This window comes from Lycorma delicatula, chromosome 5 (genome assembly GCF_047948215.1).
Source record: "Lycorma delicatula isolate Av1 chromosome 5, ASM4794821v1, whole genome shotgun sequence".
Lineage (NCBI taxonomy): Eukaryota > Metazoa > Arthropoda > Insecta > Hemiptera > Fulgoridae > Lycorma > Lycorma delicatula.
Genome location: NC_134459.1, coordinates 68,634,042 through 68,650,839, shown reverse-complemented (window position 1 = coordinate 68,650,839; position 16,798 = coordinate 68,634,042). Strand labels below are relative to the sequence as shown.

The following is a 16,798-nucleotide window of genomic DNA, read 5'->3' as shown; positions in this document are numbered from 1 at the left end:
AACATCAGGTAACAATTAATCTAAAATACGATAAAATATTAAAGCAAAACTGAAACTATTTTAACTTACCCCATAACTGCTCTTCAGAGTAAAGCACCAATTCATAAACACAGTCACAGCATCACTACTCCCGTGGTCCCCCCATTTCTGTAATCATTAAATAACAATCCCACAGAGTACACATTTGTTAATCACTACATAAAATATTTTTGCAATGTTTATTAAATTTGGTTAACTTAATTAAAAATTGACACTGCTGAATATCTACAAGTATTTAATGCTTAAAAGTATATTATAAGTCACTCGATTTTAAAATTGACAGATTATTTTCTACCCTTCTGCTATCGAGAGAGAATAGATATCTCGTGCCAACATAAAGTGTTAAAACAGAGATATGTATAAGGTTTACTTTCATTCATCAGTTTTAAGTGTTGATTAAAGCAATTATTTTTAAGTAACTATTTTATTTTCAAAACGTTTCGTTTAATGACTAAGTTTCGTTTTTTAAGCATGATATACGACTCCGGGAATGTAACAGGTATACGTATTTTAAAATTGTTATTTAATTTGTATATTGAAAACAGCTATTTATGGAAGTTTAAAACGCATTTTTTTCGAACCGTTGTATAATATGTTAATTGACACTTTATTAAATAAACCGTTACTAAATAATAATTTATTGGTATACCTGATGTTACGAATCGTTTCAGTTGTTTTTCTGACCGCTAGGCTTATTCAATGACGTCAGTAAAACTATAACATGGCCGACCGTATTCAACGTAAACACGACGGTGATGGTGAAATTCTTTGTAATAGTAAGTGTTTATTTAAATTTCTTAATTTTTTGTGCAGTTAAATTGTAGAAAGAAGTTATCTAGTTGCAAAATTAATTATTATATTTTTTAAGTACATTAATAACTTGTAAATAAATTGCAGAATCATTGTAGTGTTGATTAATTATTAAGTAATTTTAACCTCAAGACTTATATTTTACCTTGTTTTTATCATGATAGCATGTCGGAAAACTATTTTTCTGATAAAACACAATATTTCCAATAATTAAAGTTTGCTAGACGTAGTAGGCATCTGTGGAGGTTATTTTGTTCTTGGAGAATCTGGTTTTTGTTGACTTAACCTTGACTGTACTTGCTTGTTCGTGTTGATTATTAAATTGTATTTAACATTTTGTTTGACTTGTATTATGTTTACACCTGTTACATTCTATGTTTTAATTACGCATATATTTGATATAACGGTGTTTATATTTGAAATTTATGTTTTTAAAAAGAACAAACTTTTTATTAGAATTTTTATTTACCTTTTTTTGTTATTATGATTATAATTTCCAACAAATGCTCTATGTTGTAAACTTCTTTGAAAATAAAACAACCTTTACGTCGATTATAGTCTGTAGCATAATAAATCTTTTTTAAACAATTCCTATTTTAGTTTAAAGCTACCTACAATATAACTCATTCTAAACTGCATAATTAACTTTGTTCAGTAAATTCCATTATTTTAAAAAAAGACAACTTAATTTGACAACATTTAAGTTCTGCATATTGATATATACTAATCGATTTGTTACATCACTTAAAATTAAAAGAGGTAAATGTAGGATTACAGAATTTGTATTGAATTCTGATTATATTCTTATTTTCATTACTGGATGAATTTTACTAAACCATTCATTTTTTCCTTTTTTTTAATCCCCAGAGTTTTTTGTTAGCTATTGACCAGCATTTTTGCTCTGAAATTGTACAAGATAATGTGCTTATATAGTATATAAAAATAACACAATTTTCTTCTGGCCATTGTTATAAATTAAATAGTCAGTCATCCTCTTTAGCAGAATAAAATGTGCACTTTAACATTGCTTACTTGAATCTTATTTTGATTGAAAATTGTATTTAAAATATATAAGTTTACATCAAATAAGACGCAACTACATTCATGAAGCCTGTTTTTTGTCATGGCAAAATGAGTTATCGGTGATAAATTTTGAAAACATAATACCATGTTATACAAATAATAAATATAAATTTTAGACATTTACTTTCTGAATACATTAGTCTTTGGTTGGGGGTTAGGTCTGTATTTCTGAACGACTTAGAAAGAAACTGAAGCACATTTTTTAAAGACCCCAAACAAAATTTAAGAAGAAGATCTGAAAGGGCATTAACAATGGAAATTTTGATAAGATTTTCTGATATTGAACATTTTTCATTTATAAAAATTATATTCTTAATAATCGCCAATTAAGAAAATGGTAGACAAGCCAAGAGTTGCACTTTGTAATGGAATACATTAGGTAATTGCTCTCAATCAACTTAGTTAAATTGAGCTGTATTATATATAAAATTTAAGATGTAATTTTGTGATAATGATTATATTTCCAAGTTTACCTAACCTTTTAATAAATTGCACAAACGTAACGATAACTCTGAAATAAATTTTAACTAAACAAAATTACAGGAGTCACAAAAATTTGGGATAAAAGAATAAAATATTGGAAAAGAAGTCAAATGTGGTATTAAAAAAAAAATATTTTAATATTTACAATTTTAAATAAGAATTTTTTTTTTTGTATTCAGTCATTTGACTGGTTTGATGCAGCTCTCCAAGATTCCCTCTCTAGTGCTAGTCGTTTCATTTCAGTATATCCCCTACATCCTACATCCCTAACAATTTGTTTTACATATTCCAAACGTGCCCTGCCTACACAATTTTTTCCTTCTACCTGTCCTTCCAATATTAAAGTGACTATTCCAGGATGCCTTAGTATGTGGCCTATAAGTCTGTCTCTTCTTTTAACTATATTTTTCCAAGAGCTTCATTCTTCATCTATTTGCCGCAATACCTCTTCATTTGTCACTTTATCCACCCATCTGATTTTTAACATTCTCCTATAGCACCAAATTTCAAAAGCTTCTAATCTTTTCTTCTCAGATACTCCGATTGTCCAAGCTTCACTTCCATATAAAGCGACACTCCAAACATATACTTTCAAAAAAATTTTCCTGACTTTTAAATTAATTTTTGATGTTAACAAATTATATTTTTGACTGAAGGCTCGTTTTGCTTGTGCTATTCGGCATTTTATATCGCTCCTGTTTCGTACATCTTTAGTAATTCTACTTCCCAAATAACAAAATTCTTCTACCTCCATAATCTTTTCTCCTCCAATTTTCACATTCATTGGTCCATCTAAATAAGAATATCAGTGTATATTCATTTATAATACCAACATAAAATTTGGTATTAATTCAATTAATTAACTGCAAAGGATTGATATCTGCCAAAGATATTCAGTAGGTTTATTCTGGTTCATATTGTTTTGTTTTTTTAACCTATAAATGAATTATAATAAGCAAAGTAAATAAAGGGAATCTTAATAATAAAGAGCAAAAAATATCATAAAAGACTGATAATAAAATATAATAAGAAACATAATAATAAACATGAGCAATGCTTCATTATCATTTAATTAAAACTTTCAATAGACATATTCAAAGGTAAACTGATTACACATACTAGATTATTTTAATGACCCACAACACAAATAAAAATAAATAATAAAAAATGTGTTCAGTTAAACAATTTTTTTAACACTACTATTAAAAAAAAATCTACATATGTTTTTAAAAAATTTTAGTTTCAAATTGTATAATTGATTAAAATTTCCATCACGTACTTCTAGTCAGTTCACCCACTATGTTCAGTGGTGCTACTTTATTGACAATGGTATCTTGTTACGATCTATTAAAAAAAATCTGATGTGGACCCCACATGTCTTCCTTGTACGCATATTAAATTGCATATACATATTTTTTCCTACATTTCATTTGAAAGTGAGATATGATCCTCCAATTCTTTAATAAAGTGGACAGTAACACAGTTGCATTGTGGTGGACACCACATTGCTTCACTTTTTTTATAGTGTCTGTATTAGGTTTTTATATTAGTTTAATTTTGTTGTCACTCTAATTGTTGTGCGATGTAAGTGAGAAGGTGTCGGATCCGTAACCATACACACATCAGTTCGAATCCGACTTCATATACATATATTTCTTTTAACTTTTTTTTTTTTATATATTATTAATGATATTACATATCATATTTAATAATATCTTGATTTAATAATTATTAACCTCTGTAAAAATGTTTGAATTAAAATAATAATTTCATTTTGCCTAATAACTAATGATTTTTTTTTCAATCTGACATTATTAATTATTAGTAAATCAATATATTTAAATTTACAAAAAAAGGAAATGAAGTCGAATTCGAACCGATGTGCCTTCTCCTTGTAAGATCAAAATATTTCATTAATTAAAATTTTATTTGGCTATAACTCTGAAACCAATGAAAATAAGTACCATTTTCGATATATTGTTGAAAAACTGTTAATGAGGACTTATTACTGCAGTTAAGAGAAAATCCAAAATCTGATTTTTTTTATTTTGAGCTTTTCGGATACTTTTGGTCCAGTTGATTGCAGTCAAAAGGTCAGGTGCACAACTAGATTTTACAACAGTCTAAAATTTCTGCATCCTATGGCTAATCGTTTTTGAGTTTTGCGAGATACATGTGTACAAACATCATGCTAAAACTAGTCAAAATGGATATTTCCGTTAAAATCTCAAAACCGAAATTTTTCATGATCACCATACTTCCTTTACATCATACAAGGAAATAAAAATCCTTTCAGCTTATCTCTTTCAATCACATTTGTATGTAAATGGTCTATCTACCTTTTATAATATAACTCACTTTTTTTTAATTTCATTGTTTATGTTTGTATTAGTATTGTTATTATTATTATATAGTATTGTTTTTTAAAATTCTAGAGAAAAATTTATGATTGTGCATGTAGTATATCTAATGGTACTATCTTATGAAGCTCAAAAAATTCCTCTTAGCTTTATGTGGTTATTTAAGTTGTTTAACAACACTGATTTTGTGAGGTCATAATTTTACATGCTCTGTTGTTTTAGGAATTTTGACCTGAAAATAAAGTATATTTAATGATTTTCCAGTAGACTTCAGCTGTTGATTTTTAGTGTTGTCATCCATTACCACTGAAGGATAACAAGAATCATTTTTGCAAATATAATCAATCACCTATTCTATACTTGATTTTTTTGACACAAATGTCAGAAAATATATTCTAAAATAATTTCTATCGATATATGTAAAGTCATTCACAAATAATGTTCCTAAAAAATCTTATTGCTTAAAAAAATACATTTTACATCTCTACACAATAAACAAAACATTTCAAACTTAGTATGGCTGATTGTATAATTAAACAAACAAATCCCTGTCAGAAAAAATCTGTGCTGCCAAGAGGTACATTTTGAAATACTGTATTATGAGTTTGGGTCACTTGTATGGTAATGATTTTATTTGAGGGATGTTATGTTTAACAATTAGATATAAGCTCAGTTACTTTTTGGTCATTTTGGCTCTTTTACCTCCTCATAGGACAGATTTTAAATTTTAACACTAAAAGTTGACAAGTAGCTTTGTGGATTCTTATGATCATGCTCTGGTCAGTTAAGATAATTACCATCCTGACTTTTAAATCCGGTCTCAAGATCAAATCCCAGCTGCAGTTAGTATATTTTTATTGAAGTTAAAATAATATAAATGTTCCCTGATGTTAATACTTTCACCCTTTTTTTCTTGAATTTTATATAGTATTACATTATTCACTCTCTTTTACAATGATTGTTTAAAACTATTATTTTCCAAACTGTAATAAGAGCTTACTACAAATATTTGTCATTATTGTCAATTATGTGCTGGTTGATGACTAAAATTAATGAAGTTCTGTGCTAAACCTTAAAATATTTACCTTTCAGAAATGAGAAGAATAATAATAGTTTAGTGTTGTTTTTAGATAAATAATACATTGTTTAGTAAAAATAGTAGACCACAGTAGTAATAGATCTGTAATAAAAAGTAAGTTAACAGGTGGTTCTGTGATAAAAAGATACTAGTTAAATTACTGTTGTTAATAAAAAATAATCTTTTCAATTGTCAAACCATCATTAGAATATTTTATATAATTAAGTTGATATAGTTTGATTGTTTATTAATTTTTTAAATCAATTTTTCTTTTTACACTCTGAAAAAATAGATTATTTTGCAATACATTTGGACAATAGCTTGTTTCTTAACAAGCATTATTAGTTATATAGTGTAACATTTCATAACTAGATGACATTATATAGATTCAGTTTAAACTCATATAAAAAAGTATTAAATAATCACAAAAATAGAAAATTACTTTAAAAAAAATTATCATTCAACAAATATTTGTAATCGAAAAGAAGTGGTATTTAAATGTAATTGACATTCCAATGTTTGATTATTCTGGAATTCAGTGATAAATTATTTGTTGTATATAATAAAAATATTAAAGGGTATTGTACAAGTAATATAATAGAATAAGATTTTTTACCAAACGTGCATGTCTTTAAAAATGTTCTTTAACATTTTGATTTGATTTGAAATAGTCTTCATGCATAGTTTAGTCTGCTACTATTTTTAAACAGTTAATCTGCTGAGAAAATACTACTACAAACTATTAAACCAGTTTTCATGAACCAAAAAATCAGATTTTTACTGTAATTAACCTTCATTTTGTAAAAAGATCATTTTTTACAAAATAGCAGCTAAGTTAAATTCATCTGTATGTAAATGCTTAAGTGGCGATGTTAATTAGATAGAGATGAGATAGAACAAAAAAAGTTAATTTTTTTTTGTCTTCAGTCATTTGACTGGTTTGATGCAGCTCTCCAAGATTCCCTATCCAGTGCTAGTAGTTTCATTTCAGTATACATACCCTCTACATCCTACATCCCTAACAATTTGTTTTACATATTCCAAACGTGGCCTGCCTACACAATTTTTTCCTTCTACTTGTCCTTCCAATATTAAAGCGACTATTCCAGGATGCCTTAGTATGTGGCCTATAAGTCTTTCTCTTCTTTTAACTATATTTTTCCAAATGCTTCTTTCTTCATCTATTTGCCGTAGTACCTCTTCATTTGTCACTTTATCCACCCGTCTGATTTTTAACATTCTCCTACAGCACCACATTTCAAAAGCTTCTAATCTTTTCTTCTCAGATACTCCGATTGTCCAAGTTTCACTTCCATATAAAGCGACACTCCAGACATACACTTTCAAAAATAATTTTCCTGACATTTAAATTAATTTTTGCTGTAAACAAATTATATTTCTTACTGAAGGCTCGTTTAGCTTGAGCTATTCGGCATTTTATATCGCTCCTGCTTCGTCCATCTTTAGTAATTCTACTTTCCAAATAGCAAAATTCTTCTACCTCCATAATCTTTTCTCCTCCTATTTTCACATTCAGTGGTCCATCTTTGTTATTTCTACTACATTTCATTACTTTTGTTTTGTTCTTGTTTATTTTCATGCGATAGTTCTTGCGTAGGACTTCATCTATGCCGTTCATTGTTTTTTCTAAATCCTTTTTACTCTCGGCTAGAATTACTATATCATCAGCAAATCGTAGCATCTTTATCTTTTCACCTTGTACTGTTATTCCGAATCTAAATTGTTCTTTAAAAAAAGTTAAACAAACTTTTAATAAAAACAACAATCTATCAAAGATACTTTATAAAATAGGGTTGCATGCCTCTTTCTGGAAACTTACATAATTGTCTTAATTTAATTTACTATAAATTTTCAAAAACGTTTAACATATTTTTTTTAAATGTGAAAAATATATTATTGGCATACAACAAAAATCAAATGAAGAAAAGCTTAAGTTAATGCAAACTAATTTAATGTTCCCCAAAAAAAACTTTCTTTTTTGTTCTGAAATAGCCATATTTCGTTAGATATTTGTAATAAATATTGTTCGAAAATTAATAAAAAAAAATGATAGTATTAATGTTTAAACAAGTTTTATTGTTGTTTATATGTTTTATTGGAGGGGTTTATATGGTGTGTACACTAATGTTTACTGAATTGTGTTGCTCAGGAATTGTTACCATGAGTCAAGACTGTAATAGGTGCAGGCATTCTTGTATTGGTTAAAAAATGTATCAAAAGGGAATCAGAAATAATTTCTGCTGTTTCCTCACTCTACCCATCATAAGGTTGAAGTCACAGTCTTCTGAAAATATTTTTTCTGTTAGCCACATTGTAACATAATCCTCTTGATAGTTTTTAATGTCTAAATAGATGGTCAGGTCATAATTTTTATTAAATGTCTGCAATTGTAAAGAGCAATTTATCCAACATAAACATGAGTGTACTTGACAGATTTTTAATTTCATAACATTTTCATTCTTATTTAGCAATTTCTGAATTGCTACAGTTTTACAAAAGGGTCTGCCCTTTTGTAAAACTAACATGGATAACTCACTGGTATTGAATGTATTTAGTTATCAGAGATGGAATTGAACATAATAAGTGTCTTATTTCTAATCAAGAGTTTGCTCAGTGTAAATACTTAACTACTTATAAGAGTCTATTCGATTTATATCCCAAACAATACTAGATTCTTATTCAAAATTAATATTTCATTACTCGTATATTTTTACTAGGTTGTATGTAACTATTATTATATTACATTATTAATGCATTATTCTCTTGAGTAGTATGAAGAGAAGCGTAATGAACCAACAGTATTAGTAGACGTTTACATAAATACAAAGATGTCATAAATATATTGTTAAGAGCAGTTATTTTTCCTAGCCCTTTTTCTCCTTTTTTGATTAATATAACTTAATATTTTCTGAACATAATATTTATTTAAATAAATATAAATTTTTAATAGGAATAAAATCCTCTATTTGTCTAATTTAACTCAGAGTGAAGTCATAAGCGATAATAACTCTTCTTAACACTTAACAACAACTGTTGGTTATATTTCAGACTTCAATCATTTTTCATTTTAAAGTATTTTATAATATCAAAAACAGTGAAATAGAATATAATATTCATTTTCAATGATATTCACTTTAAGAGACTGTTATAATATAGTCTTGTCAGTTCATACTATTTTGATTTTTACTCCTGATAAAAGTATTTTAGACAGATCTTCTAACACTGGCAAAACAAATTGTGCAATAGTGTCTGTTTTTTATATTCTATATCTCAAAGTATAATGTTTCAGTAATCTCAGTTTTTCTAAAATGTTAATTTTATATTACAGGAATATTTATAATTCAGTTATGTTCCGTTACAAATAAAATCTAGTTACAATGTCTCAGGATTGTCTACTTCAGACAGTGACTGTCTGTAGCAGTGCTATTTGTTACATTGTATCAGCAGTAATGATAAGACAAAATGCTATGAAATTGTAATTGTCAGAATAGTTTCACTTTTTCATGCCCATTGAATGTTTAAATATTATATTCAGTATTTATAATTTATTTCTTTGATAATTTCAGTTAAAAATCACGCCAATAAAAACAGCTGGTTAATTTTGATAATGTATGATTGACTAGTAAAGTTACAATCATTAATGGTGAAAACCTTGATTATAAATATTGGCATAAACCTCACTTTCAAAATATTTTAATACGTGACAACATGAGAAAAAAATTGTTTTCCAATTTAAAAAAAACTCATACAAATCAGCTGTAAATAAAATAAAACCAAAAAATTTATCCAAATTTACTCAAAATTATTGAATCTTCTGAATAACAATGAAGTTGAATATAACAGTCCTTATTTATTAACTATAGCTGATATTTTTGAAGAAAATAAATAAAAATTATTCAGTTCAGAGATAAAAAAAACTTTTGCTTGAATATATATTCTCAAATGTTGGTCATCATAATTTCTTCAACTAAGATTGAAATTCCTCTATCACTTTTTAGAGCAAACTTTTTCTGGCAATAAAAAAAATCTATAAATACTCCTTTTTATTCTTTAAAACTAGATATGTATTTATTTTTTTAAATAATATTTTTTTCAGTTTAATCATTTGATTCTACAATATTCTTTTCTGGCAAGAAAAGTAAACATTTTTTCAGAATTTTTCTCATTTTTTGAATCCTATATATAAATAGTAAAATGTTTCTTAATGTATCTTGTATTTTTTTAATGGATTTCATGTTGGACTTTTCTAATGATCACACTCTGCTTTCATAAAATATCCAAGTAAAAATTTTAAAATTAATACTTTTTTTGTAGTAAGCGGTCGTATTACTTTCCTCTTTTTGAGGTTTTGTGTTAAAATTAATATCTGTTGTGGTTTTACTTAACTCTTGAAACTTTTTCATGAAATAAGATGTATTTTACGTTCTTTTGTAGAGTTAAATTTACCTTACTTAATCTAAAAAGGAAAATAATGCAAGTTTAATATATTGTATTATATATTATAGTTTAATATATATATTGTGTCTTAATTAAAATTTCACAAGTGCCATGTTCAATCCTCAGTGATACCATATTTGCCACCTGCCATGCGTAATAAGTTGTCAAAACAATGCTAGACATCATAAATATCGTTAAAACAATTTATAGGTATAAATTTGGCAACCACAGTCTCTACTTTCTGGCAGATTCTTTCGGTTTAAGTTTGAAAAGATTATTTGATAATTCCCATGCAGAGCTCATGAATTGCCGCCTTTGAAAAAATTCTAATTCTAGATCCATGATTGATAGAAAAGTTATTAAATTCAGTAAATCAATTTGTTTTACTTTTTACTACATAAAAAGCAGTGTATGCATATAATAAAGTGCTATATTGAAGTTGCAATAAGTGGGATAAATTCAGTTAATTTTTACTTTAAACTTGATTTTAAATACTGATTACATTGAGAACAGAAAACTATCAAGTTGTTATACATTAAAAAAAAATTTTAGTACATGATAAACATTAACTATGTACTCATAATTTAATGTAACTGTGATGTATATATTTTACAAACAGCATTGCTCTTTAATTAATTTACTTTTAACTTTAATTAATAATATAAGTAAATAAATTCAATTGTTAACAAAAATGAATACACCCATTAATGCCACAGTAATGAAAAATAGCTAGTTTTAAATGTACAACATTAAAAAAAAACAACTTAATAATCATATTTAATTGTAACATATGAATAATATCTATTATATCAGAGGTGCTTTCTTTAAAAATTGACTTTCTTTTACTAAACTACTAGTTTAAACCGTAATAAAAAAAGAAGTTTTAAATCATGATGAGCAGTCAACTGTTTTGTTGTTTTGTTTTTTTTTCTTTTTAATATTCATTCTCTGTGTAAAAAAACATACTTCAGTAGAATATTAATTTTAAGATCCTTAGTTAAGAATCTGGCCTTTACCACTTAATAAAATTTATAATATCATTCTAAAATCTTTCAAATGTTAATGAATATTGCTCATAAATATTTATAATATTTCTCATTAATGAGAGAAATTGAGAAATTTTCTCAGTTAATCAGAAAAGGTGCTTACCAAATTACCCTGTTACTTTTTTCACAGCTATGTCTTTTAGTAAATGTTTAGAAATTATTTTTTATCAAAACTCGCTGTCTTAGTTATTCACTAAGTTTTTTGCAGAAATTTTTTACTTTATAATCCCTTAACTAGGACACTTCTATCTGTCTACCTTAATGTTTATTAATTTTACTTTTGTTTTAAGTTTATCCATCTTCTTTTTAAACGGCTTTACATGAATTTCTTCAAAGTTCTTCCATTATTACTCTTATTATCTCATACATATCATTATTAACTCTGACACATCCACAGTACTAATTATTTTTCTACTGTTTTACCTTATTTTCTCAATCTCTGTAGCTAATAAAATTGCACTGTTCAAATTATAAGTTTTTCTTAGGTTCAAGATACAGATCCTACCACATTAGAAGGGTCAATAATACCTCAACTAAAAAAAAAATTATAATTAATTTCTATTTCTTACTCTTTTTTTGTTTCAACCTGCCTTTTTGAAATACTTTGTTTTTCTTTTTTTTTAAATGAAGACTTAACTGGAAGGGAATAGTATGCTATCTTCATTAAAAAAAAATAGATAGCAAATTAAAAAGAGACAAAACATTTTTCTTTTTTTTTTTACCTGTCTATATGTTTTCCTGTACAGCTATAGCAACACCTATTGCGATAGCCAGAAAAGTAAAATATATCTGTTCAAATAGAGGTGTTTTTAACTACACTTTATTGTACTTTAAGAAAAAATATAAGTTGCAAGAATAAAGATGTTTTTCAATAATATTGGTGTGACTGCTTTAAATGTTAAGCTCAATGGAAATTTTAGAAAAACTAGTATTTTTAACTGAGCTTCATTCAATCAGTTATAGTTTTTTAATAGTTTTAGTATCATAAAATGGCCAGAACATAAAATCATCAGTACATTCTAGATATTAGATATGTGTTTATTTACAAATCATTTGTAACCACCTTCAGAGATATTACCACAGTACAAAAAGAAATATGTTGATTGTAGGAGCATGTCATGATATTCATTGAAGTTGTAGGCTTTGTTACGATAACTTGATGAATACCATTGACCTTTCTTGATAGGATATGTTATCTAGTTCCTGCATAACAATAGACTGAGATATTAACAATGCAAAGATATTCTGTTATATATGTTCTCTGTAAAAAAACTGCTAAACATCGCTTCTTCTAATTTAATTTAATACACAATCTTTCCCAGTTAGCAAAAATTGATATAGATCAGGAGTTGGAAAGCAGCAAGGTTCTTGGAGTGACAGGCTTCAACAAGAAACTAGAAGATATATTTTGTAACCCATTTAATTTAAACATTAACGACAGTTTACTTTTAACTTGGATTCAGGCACAGACAATATTTTTGACATTATAGCAGCAGTAATATAAAACTGTGGAATGGATTGTGTATTAGCAGAAGATAATTTGAATCATTTAGATGATAAGTCATACAACACAAAATTAATACACAGATGAAGCTTTAAGTATGACTAACACATAAGCAGTAAAAAAAACATTCTCAATATGTTGGCTAAAGCAACAGAAATACACAAATACTCAGCTTGATTGACATCCCACATCAATAAACATGCCTTAAATATGTACCATCTCGGACATTACAGGCAAAGAAGAAAGAATGACAAATAATTATGCAATTAAAATAATTATATAATTTATTTCACCTAAAAAATTCTTTAATTGTATGAGCATCTTCCTGTGGTTGAGTGTACAATGATAAGGATATATGAGAACTTGTTTACAATCACTCTACAGGAATGATTGTAAGAGAAACTGATGTACACAAGTAAAACTTACATTATACATTCTCATCTAAAACTGCGTAAATTAAAAAAATAATAATTTGTAACTCAACAATCAAACTGAGTCTTAAATAAAATTAAGACGGAAAACAAAGAATATGAAGCAAGGTAACGGGGAGAAATTCTGAAGTATGTAATACAGTTTTAGTATACTCATATTTCATAACATCAGATGGCAAAATACATGTAATTGTCACTGGAAAAAGTAATTTTGAATTCATGCTTTCTCAAATACCTAGTGTTTTTTTTTTTTAATCTAATAGTTACTCTAAAATCTCATTTTTCACACCAGAGAACTTGTAAATATTTCAAACTCTAAATTTCAGATAATAATTATTTCCGATTTGAATTTCCTATTGCAAACCAGATGACCACTGTAATATAATTATGCACATTGCATATGAGAATCATTGGACTCAACTACATTATACTGTAATATATCTATTTATTGAGCTTTTGCTGAAGTATTTTTACGTAATTTGTTGTCATTTTTGAACAGCTTTTTCTTTTCATTTTCAATAATATTGATTGTCCACCAATACAATTTTTGAGTACTAGTTATGCGTATATTAAATTAAAAATTTGATCAATTTCTTCCTTTTTTTGTATTTAAATCTTACGAATAAACTTTTTCTTATATCCTACGGATTTTACATAGGCGTATATTATTGATGTCTGTACCATATACTATAAATTTATTTCAGCCTATATGACAGCAAGCAGAGGCCTCATCACCATAAATTTAAATGTGTTCAGTGTTCCATTGAATGATTTTGTTGTAAAAACTTTAGATCTGATAGAGAATAGATAGGATGGGATTCTATTTTTATATACACAGTACTGTAAAATAAGGTATTAGTGTTGAATATTTATACTTTTTTTAAATTGCATCATTATTTCATATCATGAAAACAAATGCCGAATGACATCTGCCAAGTAAATCATAAATAAACTGTGAAATTTTTAGATTGTAGTTAAGAATTAACCAATTGCTAAGTTTTTTCTTCTTCCAAATAATATTATTAAGAAGTTAGGTTTGAATGATGATAATGTTAGTATACTGTCTATGCTGTGCTTCTACAACACTTATTTCTGGAGCTCTGTCATATGATTCTACAAATCTTTCATTAATAGAAGGAAATTTAATATCTATAATTGAGGTAAAAAGTTAAAATATTCTTTTTTTTTACATTATTTTGAAGTTTTTCTAATAAAGTAGCATGCAAACAACAAAATTTTAAGTGATATTATTGCAGTACAACAGGATATCATTCGAGATTGATCACTTTTAAGCAATTTAATTAATTAACACCCACTGAACAAAGTATGAGTGCAACAGTAATACATGTACTCAAATCCATACTAATGAACAATTCCTTTATTACCGATTGAATGTAGTTCCTAAAATAATATGGGATTGATGATTGTTAATTACATAAACCAGTAACTCGGTAGGGGATTGTTATTATGTTTGTTGATAATTGATCAGTTGTAGTGCTATTTTTATATGCGAAAAAAATCTTGCTCGCATTTTACACTTAAATTATTAGACTTAAAATAAGCTTTAATATACCTTTTAACTAAAATATGAATGATTCCAGTGATTTAAATATAGACCTTATTTCATGATTATTTTATTTTTTTACTTTATCATTATTTACCTAATATTATTGCATTAATTCGTAATTCTCCTTACTAGATAAGGAAATTACCAAATCAATAGTTTTGTATTCTTTAAAATAATATTAGGAACTTGTATCATTTAACATTGTGGTAACTAGAAATGAGATTTTTAAAGTCCCTTTCATATTTATTAGTTCGCAAAGAAAGTATTCAAATCTCATTGATTATTTATTATTTAATAACATTTGTTTTCTGGTGTTTATATGTAAATTTTTAAAACTCCTTTTAAAGTGTTAAAGGTTTCAACAGAAGTTATTTTGGTTATATACTTGTAAACTATAACATTAATTACCTAACGTAGCCAAATGTTAATTACATAAAATTTTATTAGTAATAGGAAGCACGCATGTAAAACCGGTCAATTATTGCATGACCTTTCCGGCTATTAATTACAAAAATTAAAAGAGTTAGTGCCAAAAAACGTGGGAAATAAATGTTAAGAAAAAGTTTTCTATGAATATTCATGTATAAGTTAAATTTTCTTAAGTAAAGTTTTTTGGTAAAATGCAACAAAGTAGCAAACTGCATTTGCTTGTTATATTTTTTTGAAAAATTTCCTTTTTTGTGTTGAAAAAAATTAAAAAAATTTATTGCAATTTTTTATTATTTTTTCATTGCTGTTGCAATTTTTTTTTTTAAAGTATGGAAGCTTTTCATTGTAAAAGATTTTGTTGTTAGTACACTAAATTCATGAACTTATTTAGTTACAGTTGGCAAAAACATTTAAAAAAATCATGTTTAATGAAGCATAAACCATAAACTATGTAACATTTTCAAGGTGGGCCGGTAGGCCAGACTTTTTTCTAGTTTATAAAAATTTGCTATCTTGTATCAGAAAATATTTTAAAAAATCATGTGTTTAAAAATCCACTTAGCAAATTTTAATAGAACCTAATATTTTTTTAACTCTTTAGTACTATTCTATTAATATAACCTCACGTAGTAATTATTAGGTTTAATAATATACTTTATTAAATGATATTAACATGTTGTTTAACAGTTTTGAACTTATGAATTAAAGTTATTAATGTTTCTATATTTATTTATTATTTTATATTCTTATAATGTAATATCATACACATTAATTAATCATCATTAAATATAACTAATGTATTTTATTTTATGGATATTTTTGTACTTTTTTTTATTTTACTATTACTCATATATTTTATTTCATTCATGAATTATTCTTGTACTGGAGACATAGTGATCTTATTGTTATACCGTTATAAAATGTTTTCTGCTGATATTAGTCTGTTCCACTTTCTATAGTATTTATTTTGAAATTTCAACATATTGTATTTGCATTCTTTGTGTATTTTAATATTACATTTTATTTAAAGAATATAAAATTGGAAAATTTATTTCAATCTATAAACCAGTTTTAAATAAAATTTCCAACTTTGTTTCTTTTTGTAATTATTATACGATAATTTTTATTATATATGTGATGTAGAATTATGTAATCAGAATTTATTGGTAGTTAGCGCAGACAATATATTTGTAGCAGTGTTACACCCTAGGTTCACGTAGCCTGAATGTCTGATTAATTAGAATCGTACAACAAGTAGTGGTGTCAACTAATAATATGCTTAGCTTGGATACCAACAGTTTATTGTATAATTAACAATTTTTAGTTTTGGAGATTTTATATATATAACAGTTTATTATATGTAGAAAAACATCAAACTGTCAGTAAATTTGGTGATGTAAAAACATGTCAGCACGACAATTTTTTCAAAATTTAGCATAGTTCTAATAACATTTTAATAGATTTTCAAAACTGTTAATAGATGATAAGAATATAATAATAATAATAGATA

The 16,798-nt window shown here is 26.3% G+C and overlaps 1 protein-coding gene across 2 annotated transcripts in view; it reads left to right on the top strand.

Annotated features, from left to right (window-relative positions):
* The first annotated feature begins 703 nt into the window (after positions 1 to 703).
* The window catches only part of atl (atlastin GTPase), a 147,262-nt gene continuing 131,167 nt past the window's right edge, over positions 704 to 16,798 (top strand). Inside the window, exon 1 of one of the 2 annotated variants that reach the window (XM_075366384.1) lies at positions 704 to 815. In XM_075366384.1, the coding sequence (XP_075222499.1) occupies positions 761 to 815 (55 nt within the window). In that variant the 5' untranslated portion in view covers positions 704 to 760. The remainder of the gene's footprint in view (positions 816 to 16,798) is intronic. The other variant, XM_075366383.1, reaches the window with a different exon arrangement.